Source organism: Haliotis cracherodii, unplaced genomic scaffold, assembly GCF_022045235.1.
Source record: "Haliotis cracherodii isolate W230 unplaced genomic scaffold, xgHalCrac1.p SCAF_1, whole genome shotgun sequence".
Classification (NCBI taxonomy): domain Eukaryota; kingdom Metazoa; phylum Mollusca; class Gastropoda; order Lepetellida; family Haliotidae; genus Haliotis; species Haliotis cracherodii.
In genome coordinates, this window is record NW_027266264.1 from 35,594,173 (window position 1) to 35,614,814 (window position 20,642).

General features: G+C 42.5%; 1 protein-coding gene across 4 annotated transcripts in view; it reads right to left on the reverse strand.

The window, feature by feature from the left end:
* Positions 1-20,642, reverse strand: part of LOC139477034 (sodium-dependent phosphate transporter 1-A-like) — a 38,588-nt gene that overhangs the window by 10,800 nt on the left and 7,146 nt on the right. For 3 of the 4 annotated variants that reach the window (XM_071259617.1, XM_071259599.1, XM_071259614.1), the window contains exons 2-6: positions 14,009-14,233; positions 3,667-3,768; positions 2,858-2,998; positions 1,070-1,155; positions 584-680 (exon numbers count right to left, since the gene is read on the reverse strand). In XM_071259617.1, coding sequence (XP_071115718.1) covers positions 584-680; positions 1,070-1,155; positions 2,858-2,998; positions 3,667-3,768; positions 14,009-14,198 — 616 coding nt within the window. In that variant the 5' untranslated portion in view covers positions 14,199-14,233. Of the gene's footprint in view, positions 1-583; positions 681-1,069; positions 1,156-2,857; positions 2,999-3,666; positions 3,769-14,008; positions 14,234-17,069; positions 17,119-20,642 lie in introns of those variants that run through there. The other variant, XM_071259605.1, reaches the window with a different exon arrangement.

Sequence of the window (20,642 nt, forward strand, 5' to 3'; positions counted from 1 at the left end):
CGGTTCGCAACGATTATGTTGTCGTGGTCGTGGGTTTCACGAAAGTGGTAACCGTTTAAGACCTGCATGACTTTGGGCTTTCCTCCCACATTAAACTGGTATACTGTTCAAAGCAGCATTATACTTACTCACTCACTCACTCGGACAGATAAACCAGTGGTTGATAATATGAAGTGGTGGGGTTAATATGACTAGCAATCAGCAAGGTCACACATAGTCAACATCCGATCCTAATCTTAGTCGACTATTATGAAAAGCATGGTTTATAAGCGAATAGGGATCTTTTCTTCCCGCACCCAGATCATAAACAAATGTCCACTCCCGGGAGAACACACGCGGTGTGATCAGGGGGTGTCTGTTTTGAACAGTAGAGTAGTCATATCTAAAATACAGGGACAGGGATACAAGCAATATTACACAATTATCATGGCGGGGGACACCAGGAATGGGCTTGAGAAATCGTACCCATGTGGAGAATCGAAACCGGGTCTTCGGCGTGATTGGCCAACGCTTTAACCACTCGGCTACCCCACCACCCCTCAGAAATATAGAAATATGAAAAACTTATTGATCGAAGACTCACTTTCAGATCCTTCGTAGAAAACGGAGAAGGCATTGATGACCACAGTGACGCCATAAAACACTGGGAGGAGACGCAGTCCTGGTTCGAGGGGCTTTTCCTGGTGGAGAGAGAAAGGTCGAGTATACAATGCAGCTCCGCTATTACGAACCAGAGTTATTCCTATACAGTGTAATTAACGTTCTTGTTCAATAAAGACATCTTTATTCAATACATCAGAGTTGGTGAGTTGGCTCGTGGGCATTTCACAATGAGAGCAAATAAGATCTACCCAAGGGTCCCTTTCTTGAAGCGATCTTAGTGCTAAGGCGATGATATACTTAAATCTAGACTGTACTACCATGAAAAAGGGGGACAATAAGAAGAAACATATGCAAGCGTCATTAAATTACAAAGTTATGCATACGCATATGGATCATGGTTGAAGCCATATCTGAAATGGCAAAACAGCGACTCGTATGTTCTTGGAGGGAAGTCGGGGGATCTCACCTTATTGAGGACGAACTTGCGGACCAGGAAAAACAAGACGGATGAAACAATACCGGACATGACTGGGCTGATGAACCAGCTACCAACTGAAACACAATACATACACTTTGTGGAGAGGAACCGTACTGAAGGAGTGAGTGAGTGAGTTGGGTTTAACGCTGCTTTTAACAGTATTCCTGTTATATCACGGCGTGTCAGCTTAATGTGGGAGGAAAGCCAGAAGTGATGCAGGACTCTGACGTTTACCACTTCGGTGAAACCCACGAGCACGAGTATGGTGCTAACAAACCTCGAAACATAATCGGGGCGAACCGAGATTCGAACCCACAACCCACAATCATAGGTTTCTGGCGTACCCAAGGGACGCAACTCTGCACAGCGAATCGCGGGGCCTAAGACGACTGGGCCACCCGTGCCCTCCGTACTAAAGGAAAAATCAACAATTTAAGTTGAATAAGTTTCACTTTTGAGGATCTAAATGACAGATAACCGTTGGACAAAATGACAGCACCTTTCTTTGACTAATGTTTTTTTGTTGTTGTTGTTTGTTGTTTAACGACGCACTCAGCAACATTCCTGGGCAAGTCAATCCAGTGGCATCATGAGCATCGATCTACGAAATTGGGATACGACGACATGCATCAACGAGCCTGACAACCTGATCCCGTTAGTCACCTCTTACGACAAGCATAGTCACCTCTGACGGCAATAATAGGTTTTCAGCAACCCATGCTTGCAGTAACAGGCGATTATGCTTGTCGTAAGAGGCGACTAACGGGATCGGGTGGTCAGACTCGCTGACTTGCTTGATGAATGTCTTCGTATCCCAATTGCTTGGATCGATGCTCATGATGTCAATCACTTGATTGTCTGGTCCAAACTTGATTATTTACAGGCCGCCGTCATATAGCTGGAATATTGCTGAGAGCGGCTTAAAAAAATATATATATAAAAAATACGACAACCGTGCAACAAGACTTAGTGGTTGTAAGTTTCGCTGAACATGTAAGAAACGGACAAACCAAGCTGGATTGCCGCCATGTGCAGGAATTGAGACGTCTTCATGTGCTACACCAGATGATACTGTGACGTAGGCGCCGGGAATTGAAATCGATAAGACTTGATCGATTGATCGATAATTGTTGTCACCCATACGTGTTCACTCGAGGGTATCCACAAGCACACAAAGAATGATTTTGTCGAAGCTCACCTTGAACACAAACTCTACAACTTTCAAGCGAACTGAATACAATTAGTTTATACTTAGGTAGCCTTTTGAACGAGTCATTGTGTCACGTATATAAATGCAGTCAGGATTATTCATGTCAGCTGCCTCTATTCGTTTCCTTTCACATGATCATTATTCATATTTTCTGACGCAGTCGGCTATATTATTTTTAAAAATCCAGTGTCAGTGGTGCTAATACGTCACACTATGCGTTGAGAACGCTTTGTGAAGCGTTGACAAGTTGATACAGTGATTATTATTTCATCTCCACCCAAGAACACTTCGACCACACTCGTGTGTGTGTATGGTTTTTACGCGGCTTTTAGCAATATTCCAGCAATATCACGGCGGGGGACATCAGAAATTGGCTTCTCACATTGTACCCATTTGGGGAATCGAACCCGGTCTACGGCGTGACGAGCAAACGCTTTAACACTAAGCTACCAACGCCCCTCTACAATCGCGGATTCGTTCTGTCGGGGTGTAAGGCTCCCCTTGTCTTTGGGTATGTTGCCAAGGCCAAACATCGGAGCTCACAGTTTTTTCAATACACTACTTACTGATCAGGCCCAACTTCATCCAGCCGATGCCTCGGGCGCCATGAGCCACTACAGAGAAACCTATGGTAGCCCCGACAATGCTGTGTGTCGCGGAGATCGGCAGGCTGGCTATTGTTGCCCCGATCAGCATCACACAAGATCCTGTGAGATAAATTAGATACATTAGTGAGTGTGTGAATGAGTTGGTTTTAACGCCGCTTTGAACAGCATTTCAGTTGTATCACGGCATGTCTGCTTGTTGTGCGAGGAAGTTGGTTGGTTGGTTGGTTGGTTGTTTAACTCCGCACTCAGCAATATTCCAGCTATTTGACGGCGGTCTGTAAATAATCGAGTCTGGACCAGACAATCCAGTGATTGATATCATGAGCATCGATCCACGCAATTGGGATCGATGATATGCATCAACCAAGTCAGGAGCCTGACCACCGATCCCGTTAGTCGCCTTTAACGACAAGCATAGTCACCTTTTACGCCAAGCATGGGTTGCTGAAGACCTATTCCACCCCGGAATCTTCACGGGTCTGTGGGAGGAAGTGATGCAGGTAACGTTTGCCATGATCGTGAAACACACGAGCACCGGTTGGTGCTGACAAACCAAGAAAGATCATCTGGATTCGATACCACGATCATTGGTTTCTAGAGCGCTAAAGGGAGACTGTCGCAATACAATTCACTGTCAATGGGTGCAAGTGTTTTAATGTGTGTAGCTGTACCACTGCTTGAGTGTATGTAGCACACATCTACATGTATGTGGGAATCATGGTTTTGTTCTCATATCAAGAGGGCAAGAAGGGAACAAGTGGACCCACCTGAGAGCGCGGCAACATTGCCCACCATGAGTAAGGCCTCGCTGCCATTATATGCACTGACGTCGATAATACCCTTCCGTATTGTGTCCGACACTCGGGATCCTGCAACAAAGAAGACTCAGATATCAAGTTAATATTGCTCTGACGTTGCTATCTACACCAGGATATAACACATGATATCATCATGAAGCGCACCATAAAACTGTGTACAACTCAAAGGGTTGAGACCCTGTTTAAGTCCGTACTTTGCAATGCAGCGAACCGCTTCTGATCCTTGGAATGACATACGATATACCAAATGGCCGGTGGACAACGAGAAATGAAGTCTCGTTCTCGAAACCCAGTTAGTGATCATTTGTATCGCATTTACGTTTCGTTTTACCTGTTTTGCCAGTCAAGAGTTAAACGCCGCTTTGAGCATAAGTATGGTGACATCACAGAATTACAGTTTAACAGACGAACCACTAACATTGACGATCACCGGTTAGGCGAAACACACTTCATTTAGTAATTGAATGCCCGGGATTTGGGCGAGCTTAATGGGTTCTTTTCGGTCAGTGCTTTGAACAGTATTTCTGTTTTACGTCAGGTTATTATAACTTGCTAACCCATGCCACTAAGTTCATAGTGAGTCGGGTTTAACGCCGCTTTTAATACTATTTCAGTTATATCACGGCGTGTCAGCTTTGTGTGGGACGATAGCCCTAAGCGACTGCAGGTCTCGGACTTTTACCACTTTGGTGTAACCCATGAAAACCACATTATGGTGCTGTGAGAAACGGAGAAACATGATCGGGGCTCACCGAGATTCGAACCCACAATCATAGGTTTCTGGCGTGCCAAAGGGACGCAACTCTGCACAGCAAAATGCGGCTCATTAGACGACTGGGCCAACCGTGCCCCATGACCAGAACGTAAGTGAGGTGAGATGAAATGGATGTCATTTTTGCACTTACATAGCGACTGAATGTATTTCCTGACGTTTGGAATAGTGTTGATATAAATATAAATGCACACATTTCCAGACATTCCGAATCATTGGGTTTTATTTACATGTATGCCAAGTTTGGGAATGTTGGAGGAACGCACACACTAACGTCAGTGTTCATACCTGTCCATTCTCCTGACATGCGTGTTATGTTAGCGACACAAAACCAAATGACATTTACATCTGTGTGCACACCATTTGGAATACTTTAGACAGTTTGCAATTTCAAACGTTAGAACTGAATCATTACCCTAACGTTTCCAGGTACAGAAATTAATAGGAAATTGTACAATTTCAAATGTTTACGCAGGGCAGACAATCCAGTGACACAATGAGCATCGATCCACGCAAATGGGATACGATGACATGCATCAGCGAAGTCAGCGAGTCTGACCACCTGATCCCGTTAGTCGGCTCTTACCACAAGCATATTCGCTTCTTAGAAGCATGGGTTTCTGGAGACCTATTCTACCCAAGATGTTCAAGGGTATACCCATTATAACCATCCGACCATTAATCGGCCCATACGACAAGGATAGGATACAAGTACCGATTGCAGTTCCTTCTGATGTGGGTGGAAATGCCATCACAATCATTTCCACTTCTCAGATAAATAACGTGGTTGTGTGGTCGTAAACGCAAACACGGCATAAAAACATGCCACAAAAACCCAAAGAGAACTGTCAAATGACCGCGACAGACTGAGTGAGGTTGGGGATTTAACGTGCGCCTTCCGACTTACAGCGTATGTCGCACACGGGACCGCGAGTACATACATAGCGAATACGCAGCTTCGAAAAATCGGTAAGTGCGAAGTTTCGAATGATTGTCCGAATGTAAGGGATACAATATTTATCGCCCATTCCTTCCTTCGTACTCCATTAATCTTCTATTCATCGTGAGTGCCATTAAACCATAGCCGTATCATATTGCTTGTTTGTTAGTCTGTGGAGGCGATCAGATTCAGTTGGAATGAGAACATTGGAGCAGATCCCCTATCAGGGGATAGTTCTACTCTATGAACTGTTGTTTTCCTTCAGTAAACTGATACGGTAAAGACTGTCAACTGGATACTTTGTAGAGTGACATGTGTATGACTACTGTTGGTGCACACCTCCGAAGATGTGAAGATCATTTGTTACGTCAGTCATTCTTACGTCAATAATTCTTATCTTCCAGAGGTTGCGCATGTGTAATAGCAATCATTCTTTGAATTCACAAGAACATGTTATAAAACGTCAATCATCCTTTCCATTCAGTACACGCAGGAGTCAATCATGCTTTACATTAACTGGACGCGCCTGTGTAATATCAATCATTCTTTACATTCACTGAACGCTCCAGAGTAATGACAGTCATTCTTTACATTCACTGAACGCTCCAGAGTAATGTCAGTCATTCTTTACATTCACTGAACGTGTCAGGGTAATGTCAGTCATTCTTTACATTAACTGAACGCTCCAGAGTAATGACAGTCATTCTTTACATTCACTGAACGTGTCAGGGTAATGTCAATCATTCTTTACATTCACTGAACGTGTCAGGGTAATGTCAGTCATTCTTTACATTAACTGAACGCTCCAGAGTAATGACAGTCATTCTTTACATTCACTGAACGTGTCAGGGTAATGTCAATCATTCTTTACATTCACTGAACGCTCCAGAGTAATGTCAGTCATTCTTTACATTCACTCAACGCTCCAGAGTAATGTCAGTCATTCTTTACATTCACTGAACGTGTCAGGGTAATGTCAGTCATTCTTTACATTAACTGAACGCTCCAGAGTAATGACAGTCATTCTTTACATTAAATGAACGTGTCAGGGTAATGTCAATCATTCTTTACATTCACTGAACGCTCCAGAGTAATGTCAGTCATTCTTTACATTCACTGAACGCTCCAGAGTAATGTCAGTCATTCTTTACATTCACTGAATGTGCCAGAGTAATGACAGTCATTCTTTACATTCACTGAACGCTCCAGAGTAATGACAGTCATTCTTTACATTCACTGAACGCTCCAGAGTAATGACAGTCATTCTTTACATTCACTGAACGCGCCAGATTAATGTCAGTCATTCTTTACATTCACTGAACGTGTCAGGGTAATGTCAGTCATTCTTTACATTCACTGAATGTGTCAGGGTAATGTCAGTCATTCTTTACATTCACTGAATGTGTCAGGGTAATGTCAGTCATTCTTTACTTTCACTGAACGCTCCAGAGTAATGTCAGTCATTCTTTACATTCACTGAACGCTCCAGAGTAATGACAGTCATTCTTTACATTCAGTGAATGTGTCAGGGTAATGTCAGTCATTCTTTACATTCACTGAACGCTCCAGAGTAATGACAGTCATTCTTTACATTCACTGAACGTTCCAGAGTAATGACAGTCATTCTTTACATTCACTGAACGCTCCAGAGTAATGTCAGTCATTCTTTACATTCACTGAACGCGCCAGATTAAGGTCAGTCATTCTTTACATTCACTGAACGTGTCAGGGTAATGTCAGTCATTCTTTACATTCACTGAATGTGTCAGGGTAATGTCAGTCATTCTTTACATTCACTGAATGTGTCAGGGTAATGTCAGTCATTCTTTACTTTCACTGAACGCTCCAGAGTAATGTCAGTCATTCTTTACATTCACTGAACGCTCCAGAGTAATGTCAGTCATTCTTTACATTCAGTGAATGTGTCAGGGTAATGTCAGTCATTCTTTACATTCACTGAACGCGCCAGATTAATGTCAGTCATTCTTTACATTCACTGAACGCGCCAGATTGATGTCAGTCATTCTTTACATTCACTGAATGTGTCAGGGTAATGACAGTCATTCTTTACATTCACTGAACGCTCCAGATTAATGTCAGTCATTCTTTACATTCACTGAACGTGTCAGGGTAATGTCAGACATTCTTTACATTCACTGAATGTGTCAGGGTAATGTCAGTCATTCTTTACATTCACTGAATGTGTCAGGGTAATGTCAGTCATTCTTTACTTTCACTGAACGCTCCAGAGTAATGACAGTCATTCTTTACATTCACTGAACGCACCAGATTAATGTCAGTCATTCTTTACATTCACTGAATGTGTCAGGGTAATGTCAGTCATTCTTTACATTCACTGAACGCGCCAGATTAATGTCAGTCATTCTTTACATTCACTGAACGCGCCAGATTAATGTCAGTCATTCTTTACATTCACTGAATGTGTCAGGGTAATGACAGTCATTCTTTACATTCACTGAACGCGCCAGATTAATGTCAGTCATTCTTTACTATAACTGGACGCACCTGAGTAATGTCAGCCATTCTTTACATTCACTGAACGTGCCATAGTAATCTCAGTCATTCTTTACATTCAATGAACGCGCCAGATTAATGTCAGTCATTCTTTACATTCACTGAACGTGTCAGGGTAATGTCAGTCATTCTTTACTATAACTGGACGCGCCTGAGTAATGTCAGTCATTCTTTACATTCACTGAACGTGCCATAGTAATGTCAGTCATTCTTTATATTCACTGAACGTGTCAGGGTAATGTCAGTCATTCTTTACATTAACTGGACGCGCCTGAGTAATGTCAGTCATTCTTTACATTCACTGAACGTGCCATAGTAATGTCAGTCATTCTTTATATTCACTGAACGTGCCATAGTAATGTCAGTCATTCTTTATATTCACTGAACGTGTCAGGGTAATGTCAGTCATTCTTTACATTAACTGGACGCGCCTGAGTAATGTCAGTCATTCTTTACATTCACTGAACGTGCCATAGTAATGTCAGTCATTCTTTATATTCACTGAACGTGCCATAGTAATCTCAGTCATTCTTTACATTCACTGAACGCGCCAGAGTAATGTCAGTCATTCTTTACATTCACTGAACGCGCCAGAGTAATATCAGTCATTCTTTACATTCACTGAACGCGCCAGAGTAATGTCAGTCATTCTTTACATTCACTGAACACGCCAGAGTAATGTCAGCCATTCTTTACATTCACAGAACGTTCCAGAGTAATGTCAGTCATTCTTTACATTCACTGGACGCGCCAGAGTAATGTCAGTCATTCTTTACATTCACTGAACACGCCAGAGTAATGTCAGTCATTCTTTACATTCAATGAACGTGCCATAGTGATGTCAGTCATTCTTTACATTCACTGAACGCGCCAGAGTAATGTCAGTCATTCTTTACATTCACTGAACGTGCCATAGTAATCTCAGTCATTCTTTACATTCACTGAACGCGCCAGATTAATGTCAGTCATTCTTTACATTCACTGAACGTGTCAGGGTAATGTCAGTCATTCTTTACATTAACTGGACGCGCCTGAGTAATGTCAATCATTCTTTACATTCACTGAACGTGCCATAGTAATGTCAGTCATTCTTTATATTCACTGGACGTGTCAGGGTAATGTCAGTCATTCTTTACATTAACTGGACGCGCCTGAGTAATGTCAGTCATTCTTTACATTCACTGAACGTGCCATAGTAATGTCAGTCATTCTTTATATTCACTGAACGTGCCATAGTAATCTCAGTCATTCTTTACATTCACTGAACGCGCCAGAGTAATGTCAGTCATTCTTTACATTCACTGAACGCGCCAGAGTAATGTCAGTCATTCTTTACATTCACTGAACGCGCCAGAGTAATGTCAGTCATTCTTTACATTCACTGAACACGCCAGAGTAATGTCAGCCATTCTTTACATTCACAGAACGTGTCAGGGTAATGTCAGTCATTCTTTACATTCACTGGACGCGCCAGAGTAATGTCAGTCATTCTTTACATTCACTGAACGCGCCAGAGTAATGTCAGCCATTCTTTACATTCACTGAACGTGCCATAGTGATGTCAGTCATTCTTTACATTCACTGAACGCGCCAGAGTAATGTCAGTCATTCTTTACATTCACTGAACGCGCCAGAGTAATGTCAGTCATTCTTTACATTCACTGAATGTGCCAGAGTAATGTCAGTCATTCTTTACATTCACTGAACGCGCCAGAGTAATGTCAGTCATTCTTTACATTCACTGGGGGCACGAGTGGCCCAGTCGTCTAAGGCGCCGCGATTCGCTGTGCAGAGTTGCGTCCCTTGGGCACGCCAGAAACCTATGATTGTGGGTTCGAATCCCGGTTCGCCCCGATTATGTTTCTAGGTTTGTCAGCACCATACCCGTGCTCGTGGGTTTCACCGAAGTGGTAAACGTCGGAGACCTGCATCACTTCGGGCTTTCCTCCCACATTAAGCTGACACGCCGCGATATAACTGGAATACTGTTAAAAGCGGCGTTAAACCCAACTCACTCACTCACTCACTTTACATTCACTGAACGTGCCATAGTAATGTCAGTCATTCTTTATATTCACCGAACGCGACAGTAATGTCAGTCATTCTTTACATTCACTGAACGCGCCAGAGTAATGACAGTCATTCTTTACATTCACTGAACGCTCCAGAGTAATGTCAGTCATTCTTTACATTCACTGAACGCGCCAGATTAAGGTCAGTCATTCTTTACATTCACTGAACGTGTCAGGGTAATGTCAGTCATTCTTTACATTCACTGAATGTGTCAGGGTAATGTCAGTCATTCTTTACATTCACTGAATGTGTCAGGGTAATGTCAGTCATTCTTTACTTTCACTGAACGCTCCAGAGTAATGTCAGTCATTCTTTACATTCACTGAACGCTCCAGAGTAATGTCAGTCATTCTTTACATTCAGTGAATGTGTCAGGGTAATGTCAGTCATTCTTTACATTCACTGAACGCGCCAGATTAATGTCAGTCATTCTTTACATTCACTGAACGCGCCAGATTGATGTCAGTCATTCTTTACATTCACTGAATGTGTCAGGGTAATGACAGTCATTCTTTACATTCACTGAACGCTCCAGATTAATGTCAGTCATTCTTTACATTCACTGAACGTGTCAGGGTAATGTCAGACATTCTTTACATTCACTGAATGTGTCAGGGTAATGTCAGTCATTCTTTACATTCACTGAATGTGTCAGGGTAATGTCAGTCATTCTTTACTTTCACTGAACGCTCCAGAGTAATGACAGTCATTCTTTACATTCACTGAACGCACCAGATTAATGTCAGTCATTCTTTACATTCACTGAATGTGTCAGGGTAATGTCAGTCATTCTTTACATTCACTGAACGCGCCAGATTAATGTCAGTCATTCTTTACATTCACTGAACGCGCCAGATTAATGTCAGTCATTCTTTACATTCACTGAATGTGTCAGGGTAATGACAGTCATTCTTTACATTCACTGAACGCGCCAGATTAATGTCAGTCATTCTTTACATTCACTGAACGTGTCAGTCATTCTTTACTATAACTGGACGCACCTGAGTAATGTCAGCCATTCTTTACATTCACTGAACGTGCCATAGTAATCTCAGTCATTCTTTACATTCAATGAACGCGCCAGATTAATGTCAGTCATTCTTTACATTCACTGAACGTGTCAGGGTAATGTCAGTCATTCTTTACTATAACTGGACGCGCCTGAGTAATGTCAGTCATTCTTTACATTCACTGAACGTGCCATAGTAATGTCAGTCATTCTTTATATTCACTGAACGTGTCAGGGTAATGTCAGTCATTCTTTACATTAACTGGACGCGCCTGAGTAATGTCAGTCATTCTTTACATTCACTGAACGTGCCATAGTAATGTCAGTCATTCTTTATATTCACTGAACGTGCCATAGTAATCTCAGTCATTCTTTACATTCACTGAACGCGCCAGAGTAATGTCAGTCATTCTTTACATTCACTGAACGCGCCAGAGTAATATCAGTCATTCTTTACATTCACTGAACGCGCCAGAGTAATGTCAGTCATTCTTTACATTCACTGAACACGCCAGAGTAATGTCAGCCATTCTTTACATTCACAGAACGTTCCAGAGTAATGTCAGTCATTCTTTACATTCACTGGACGCGCCAGAGTAATGTCAGTCATTCTTTACATTCACTGAACACGCCAGAGTAATGTCAGTCATTCTTTACATTCAATGAACGTGCCATAGTGATGTCAGTCATTCTTTACATTCACTGAACGCGCCAGAGTAATGTCAGTCATTCTTTACATTCACTGAACGTGCCATAGTAATCTCAGTCATTCTTTACATTCACTGAACGCGCCAGATTAATGTCAGTCATTCTTTACATTCACTGAACGTGTCAGGGTAATGTCAGTCATTCTTTACATTAACTGGACGCGCCTGAGTAATGTCAATCATTCTTTACATTCACTGAACGTGCCATAGTAATGTCAGTCATTCTTTATATTCACTGGACGTGTCAGGGTAATGTCAGTCATTCTTTACATTAACTGGACGCGCCTGAGTAATGTCAGTCATTCTTTACATTCACTGAACGTGCCATAGTAATGTCAGTCATTCTTTATATTCACTGAACGTGCCATAGTAATCTCAGTCATTCTTTACATTCACTGAACGCGCCAGAGTAATGTCAGTCATTCTTTACATTCACTGAACGCGCCAGAGTAATGTCAGTCATTCTTTACATTCACTGAACGCGCCAGAGTAATGTCAGTCATTCTTTACATTCACTGAACACGCCAGAGTAATGTCAGCCATTCTTTACATTCACAGAACGTGTCAGGGTAATGTCAGTCATTCTTTACATTCACTGGACGCGCCAGAGTAATGTCAGTCATTCTTTACATTCACTGAACGCGCCAGAGTAATGTCAGCCATTCTTTACATTCACTGAACGTGCCATAGTGATGTCAGTCATTCTTTACATTCACTGAACGCGCCAGAGTAATGTCAGTCATTCTTTACATTCACTGAACGCGCCAGAGTAATGTCAGTCATTCTTTACATTCACTGAATGTGCCAGAGTAATGTCAGTCATTCTTTACATTCACTGAACGCGCCAGAGTAATGTCAGTCATTCTTTACATTCACTGGGGGCACGAGTGGCCCAGTCGTCTAAGGCGCCGCGATTCGCTGTGCAGAGTTGCGTCCCTTGGGCACGCCAGAAACCTATGATTGTGGGTTCGAATCCCGGTTCGCCCCGATTATGTTTCTAGGTTTGTCAGCACCATACCCGTGCTCGTGGGTTTCACCGAAGTGGTAAACGTCGGAGACCTGCATCACTTCGGGCTTTCCTCCCACATTAAGCTGACACGCCGCGATATAACTGGAATACTGTTAAAAGCGGCGTTAAACCCAACTCACTCACTCACTCACTTTACATTCACTGAACGTGCCATAGTAATGTCAGTCATTCTTTATATTCACCGAACGCGACAGTAATGTCAGTCATTCTTTACATTCACTGAACGCGCCAGAGTAATGTCAGTCATTCTTTACATTCACTGAACGTGCCAGAGTAAATTAAATGTCAGTCATTCTTTACATTCACTGAACGTGCCATAGTAATCTCAGTCATTCTTTACATTCACTGAACGCGCCAGAGTAATGTCAGTCATTCTTTACATTCACTGAACGCGACAGAGTAATATCAGTCATGCTTTACATTCACTGAACGTGCCAGAGTAATGACAGTCATTCTTTACATTCACTGAACGCGCCAGAGTAATGTCAGTCATTCTTTACATTCACAGAACGCGACAGAGTAATATCAGTCATGCTTTACATTCACTGAACGTGCCAGAGCAATTTACTATTGGACACGAGTTTATCTTGATGCCTATCCGTCTTATCTTCCCTCACTCGTGGTGGAAACGTGCTCCCACGATGTGAAGCATTCGCCAGCATAAACAGGATTATGTCCAGGTCCTGACCCGGTCAAGCCACACCCTGACAGCAACCCGTTGTGTAAAGGGATATCTCGACCCATGAACGGGTTCAAATACAGGGTAGCACATACTGCGCCCATGTGATCGAGTGAATGATATTTTAGGGCGCAGTCAGTAAGATTCCAGTTGTATTGCATCAAGGACGCGTGTAAGTAATCGAACTTTGGCCAGACAAACCAGTGATTGATATTATGAGCAACGGTCCACGTCGTCTGGGTATGATGGCACGTAATCAACCAAGTCAACGAGCATGACCACCCGCACCATTTTACAACAAGCAGAAGTTAATTGGGTCCCTTTGTTAACGCGGTATCCCGGGTTTAACTTCACCGTGGAAATAGGCTTCACGCATTGTACACATGTGAGATTCAAACCCGGGCTGGCGTAAATAGCAAAGGCTTTCACCACTATGGCTACCCTGACACCTTATCCCCATGTGGGTAATGGAACCAGTCGGGCAAAAGAACCACCCCCACCCTACACTCAGAGAGAAATAAAAGAAGAATATCGGACGGTACTTACCAATAAGGATCGCGCCTGCAACTTCAAATATGGTGGCCAAGATGCATGCTTGTCGGAGGCTGAGAACCTTGGCACCCACAGATGTACCAAAGGAGTTGGCGACGTCATTGGCGCCGATGCCAAACGCCAGTACAAAGGCGATGATGAAACCGACTATCACCATCCATAGCCATTCTTCCGGTACAAGCATTTTGGGGGACAATGCAGGGAACTATGGCAAAACGTCTGGAACAGACAAAAATATGGCAAAGTAAGGAACGTGCTTTCTGAAAACAGTAAACCACATTTGCCAACAGCAACATAATTTGAAAACGGGTGATTATGGACATGTTTAATTTACCTAACCCTCCCATCACCTGAGCCTTGGGGCAGTGAGTGAGTGAGTGAGTGAGTATGGTTTTACGCCGCTTTTAGCAATATTTCAGCAATATCACGGAGGGGGACACCAGAAATGGGCTTCACACATTGTACCCATGTCGGGAATCGAACCCGGGTCTTCGGCGTGACGAGCGAACGCTTTAATCACTAAGCTACCCGACCGCCCCCTGGGGCAATGAGGGGGATTCCACGCGCAATATGTTGTGAAGCCTTGCGCCCCTTTGCCGTACCAGGATCGTGGGTACTGAGTGAGATCCTAAGTTTGACAGCACCAAGCCCATGTTTGTGGCTTTCCTTAAAGTTGTAAACATTTGAGACTTAAGTCGCCTCGGGCTCCATCCAACATTGTGCCGACACGCCATTCAACCTAGTTGAGAAGATCCCTTGCATTACTTCCACAAATACGATGTTACCTCGAAAAAATGGGTTCTGCAATAGTGTACAGCGAGCCCAAACAAGAAAACAGCTTTGTCACTGTACCCCGCCATGGGGCACATTAGAAATGTGTTTGTTTATGTAGTAATGAATATAAGCTATAAAAAGCTATAAAAAGAATCTTATAAGGCCTGTAGAAGAGATTGGCACTTGGGCTTTATGTCATCAGAAAAAAACGATTAAATGTGAAATTAATACACACAAAAGGCCATATTTCTCTGGAAAAAAACCAACTCAGTCTTGATAAGTATCTCTTTGACGAGTATCTCATAGATAAGCATGGAAACTTTCATTCACGCAACTTCAGTAGTTTCTGAGAAAACTTGTCCCCATTGCACACATTATGCACAAAGTAAAGTAACATGGATTAAGGGCTCTAATTATGTAATAAAATAATTTACGGGACCAATTTTCGAACTCAGTCTTCAACTCATGGATAAGCATGTTAACTGTCATTCATGCAACTTCAGTAGTTTCTGAGAAAACATGTACCCATTTTAGTAAGGGCCATAACTATGTACAAAATTTACACACGACACAAATTTTCGAACTCATTTGAGGTCAGTTTGTGAAATTCATTTTTCTGACTTTAATAGTTTTTGCGAAAATTTGTCCCGTTTGAGAAGCGGGCGGACGGACGAACATCGTTCCTATATCCTCCGGCCCTCTTTGTGGTGGCCGTTGTTCCAATTCCAACATAAACAAAATACGTTGTCTGTAGGAAAGCCCAACCGCTTTAGTTCGGTCTTACTACAAATACTTTTCAACTTATTAACTCATGGTGATTGAGTTTTGTTGAGACAAAACGTGTCGCTGACGCAAGAATAGCGATCTCTATGGGAATCGACAAATGGAACCCTATCATAGGATTCGAAACAATAAATATAATTCGAAAGATAAGATATGTTAGGTATATAAGCGACGCGTGAAAACTACCAGCAGCAGACAGAAGGACACTGTACATTATGCAAACAAACAGCGGAAACATTTCGCGAAGCAAACGTAGAACGTGCTGCGGGCGATTAACGGAGTCCTATTGACAAAGGTACAAGCATCCGTTCTGAAAAGTCGCATTAAAATAATAAAATCCTTCTTCTTTGATACTACAGAGTGTCTAAGAGTGACAATCTTATGAAACAATGAGAACCTTATAGCCTACTTCTACTTTCCTGTCTTCGGTTGATGGCGTCCGAAAGTTGGTGCAGTTCTTGTACACGTCTTCGCACGTTGAACCAGAAGCGGCCTACATCAGACAAAGCTTGTCTATGAATAAATTGTGTGGACTCAAAAACATAGATAACACTGGCTGGATGTCTCTGTTGACAAAAAGTGTTGAATGAATTTGACGCGTGTTGATAACGGCCTAATCAGAGGTCAACCGCATGCCAACGCCAAGGTCCATCGAAATCACTGAATAAACATGACTGTCAAATGACGGTCAAATCTAGCCTATCCATGTTTTGTTTCCTGTAAATCGGGTAGATAAACTAGAAATTCTTGCTTTCTTGAAAGGCATCTTTGAAAAACATCTCAAATCGCATGAAATTTATACTTTTATGGTTGGCGTACAAGGTGCTTTGAACACCATCTCTGTTATACAACATCTTAATGCAACATCTTGTGAAACCCAGGGGCATGATAGACCAAGTTTCATACTAAGAGCGAATTTTGGTTTCCAGTTCACGACCCGCGGATCCTGTCACGGATAAGGGTCGCAACCCTGAAAAGAAAATTAGACCACTGGCCCACCGGTGCCAAGGAACGAGGTCATGAGCAGTGTGAAGAAGCAAATTGAAGCGCTATTTATTTTTTATAATAGCCCATCACCCCCCCCCCCCCCCCCCCCCCCACACACACACACGCACTTTAAAATATAATTAACAATAATAATGCAATACATATTAACACCAAATAGATAAATAAATGAGATATATTACAAAAGAAACAAACAAACAGGTAAATATAAAAAATAACCCCAAACAAACAAAACGACATTCCACAGTCCCCAGGGGATAAAAACCCTTTCCAGCCTCACCTTCATCTGATTCACACGAATCAGAATCATACTTAACCTACAAGTATAACATCGTTTCATGGTACGACACAAGTGTTATTATCAACTACAAAATTATTATCTATGTCCGGCGTAAATGTTAATGCGCGAGACGTCAGCATCGTCCTTCACCAACCTGTTGCATGTATTACTGCATGCGTGAAACACACGGCAAACATCAGTGAATTCACCTACCAATAGCACCTCTCTTCGCCAGGTCTGCGTTAACACGAGTGAATGCACACTTACCCCGGGGAAACACTTGTTTACTAAGCCCGAGTCACGAGTGAAGATTACTGCTTATCTTTTGTATTAACAAGTTACTTTTATGTCATCTCAACGAATTATCTGGGCTTCAAGGAGTCCGTTTCATTGGCTGCATCGAAGAACAAAGGGCGGAGTTTAATCTTAGATGATACTTGCAAGCTCTTGCTATATTGGTCAGATAAAAGCAGCTTTTAGAACACGTTACCTAGTTATTTTAGTGAGTGTTTTTGGTCTGCTGTTAAACGTCGTGGTCGGCAATAGTTCAGCAATAGTTCAACAATATCACAGCGGCCTGTAAATAGTCAAGTCTGGACCAGACAAACCAGTGACTTATTGAACAACATCCCACGCCATCGGGGTTCAACATCAGACAAGTCACCGAACCAGTAAGTCTCACGAACCCGTGAAGATCCCGGTAAGTGAGTGAGTGAGTGAGCTGGGTTTAACGCCGCTTTTAACATTATTCCAGTTATATCACGGCGTGTCAGCTTAATGAGGGAGGAAAGCCCAAAGTGATGCAGGTCTCAGACGTTTACCACTCCGGTGAAACCCACGAGCACGGATATTGTGCTGACAAACCTAGAAACATAATAGGGGCGAACCGGGATTCGAACCCACAATCCTGGGTTTCTGGCGTGCCCAAGGGACGCAACTCTGCACAGCGAATCGCGGCGCCTTAGACGATTGGGCCACCCTTGCCCTCTCCCTGTAAGAATAGGTCTTCAGCAACCCATGCTTGCTGGGAAAGGCGACTTTGCTTGTCGATGGAGGCGACTAACGGGATCGGGTGGTCAGGTTCGCTGACTTGGTTGATGCATGTCATCGTATCCCAATTGCGTTCATCGATGCTCATGGTGTCAACCATCGAGCTGTCAGGTCCAGACTCGATTATTTACGGACCGCCGTCATATAGCGGCGTTAAACAACAAACAAACTTAGTCTATTACAAACATGGGTTGCTAGGGACCTAATGGCATCCGGAAGCCTCACGGTATTTATCTGGAGGCAGATCTGATGTGTCATAAGAGAGGATACTGTGAACTGCAGTTTTTCTGCAATATGTTCACTGTTTATTGGTACTTAAAAAATTCATATACAACGTACCAACATTTGCATAAACAGTCCGATCGTTCTGTTAAACAAATTCTATTGCTGCAAATAAATGAATTGGGCCAGGCGGAAGTGATATTATCGCGACGGCATGAGTAAATAAGTGAGTCGGGTTTAACCAGTTTCAACAATATTTCTGTTATATCACGGCGTGTCAGCTCCTGCTGAAGCGAAAGCCGAATGTGATGCAGGTCTTGGAGGTTTACCTCGTCAAGCCCACAAGCACGGGTATGGTGGTGACAAGTTTATCAATCAGCGTGAATATGCGACTCAAACCCAAAATCATCAGATCCTGGAACAGATAAGGGCGCAAATCTGCACAGCGAAATGTGGTTCGCCGTGCCCTTGAATCAAAAGAACACTTAAACTAATGAGAAGGTATACATGCGTTTACATTTGTTAAGAATTGACTTCCATATTTTTTGGCGTTTATGGAGGTATACATGCAAAATATAACGAAGTTAATGCTTATTAATAAATATAGTCAGCAGTGATTACTTCACAGACTGCTTATTTAATGATCAACACACCAAAAACTACTGACAACAGAACGAAATCAGTGACATCGTTCAGGGCAATAAATCAGCCAATTAGGAAACAGTAGCTTCTAAGTGGACGTGGCCTAATTTGTTTTCGTTTTATGGAAACAAAGGCATAAAAATATTGCTAGACGCCACGGAGGGGCTTGCAATTACTAAATGAACACAACAGTCAAACACTCTGATTACGCGGATTTTTTTTGTTCCTACAAAGAACACAAGTGTGGAATTCTCACGCGTGACTCAGAACAAATGTTTACAACCTATTTTGTTACATCATTAAAGTTGTTAAAGGATTATCTTCTCGTGTTTCTTGTAATGGGGTAGACTGACACTTAGTCCCAGAGATTCTTTGGTATCAGTCAAGTTTTGACAGAATAAATAGCACAAGTAAGTTTAAAATTAATGTTAATAAAGATATTGAAGCGGCGTAAACCCCTGTACACTCACTCACACAATTGAAACAACAGTGGGGCACACTCATTTTATTCCAAATTGTCAAGCAATTGGGTTGTGAGGTTATATTGTAGAGTGAGTGGGTGAGTATGGTTTTACGCCGCTTTTAGCAATATTCCAGCAATATCACGGCGGGGGACACCAGAAATGGGCTTCACACATTGTACCCGGGTCTTCGGCGTGACGAGCGAACGCTTTAACCACTACCCGACCGCCCTTATATTGTGGAATCCTCTGGAAATAGATCGGGTACAGTAGTGGCAAGGAAGCAGTGTCTGTTTCCATGGACAATACCCGTCTCTATATGTGTGATGATTAACATGTAAACTTACACTGCCGCTGTGTGTGGGTAGTGTGCAGGTGAGACGACCAGCAATGTCTCCATGGACAGCATGACTTACACAAGAGAATCGCACCTGGGGAATGCACGAGGTCCAATTTTACTTCTTGTTAAAATACAGGTAAAAGTGACCTTGACATGGTTGCAAATGTACTTTTCAATGGCCTTGAAACTCAGTTGATAACACGACTTGTTTAAGTGTCCTTCATTTAAAGAAGAGAGGAAACAACACATCCTTAAATATTATTAGATTAAACCTAACATGTATAAAATGTATTTTCTCTTTAGCAGACAGATTGGGAACATTGAGAAAACTATCCAAGTTGTGTAAAATAATCATGATATAAAGTTCAAAGTGGAAAGAATATTACATAAATGTTTGTACAAATTCTCAGCTGTGTTCTGTTATTGTTTGTTTGTTGTTTAATGCCACTCTCAGCAATATTCCAGCTATATGACGGCGGTCTGTAAAAAATAATCGAGTCTGGACCAGACAATCCAGTGACTGACATCAGGAGCATCCATCCACACAATAGGGATACGATGATATGCATCAACCAAGTCAGCGAGTCTGACCATCCGATCCCGTTAGTCGCCTCTTACGACAAGCAAAGTCGCCTTTTACGGCAAGTATGGGTTGCTGAAGACCTACATAAACCCGTGTCTTTACGGCTCGACTGAGTGAAAGTGTGTAGAGACGGTGTTTCAGTTTCTATATTAAAAAATCTGTCTATCTTTCATCTAATGTCCAGCTATTTGTTCATAAAAACACAATTTACTGGTTGAACATCGATATATTCGTGTGTGTGAGTGACTGCTTGTACTAGTACGGATTCACGCCGATTTTATAGTGCTAGCACACTGAGATACGAGCCGCAATTTAACAAGAATACACCACTCAGACACAATATACTGACTCCGAGCCGACCAGTCCTTGTTTTAGTCCCTTAATGCCGAGCGCCAGGTAGGGTAACAACAAGTACCATCTTCTAACGTTTTTTGGTATGACACGTCGGGGATCGGATGTCAGAATGATGAGATCTGATTGGTCCACGT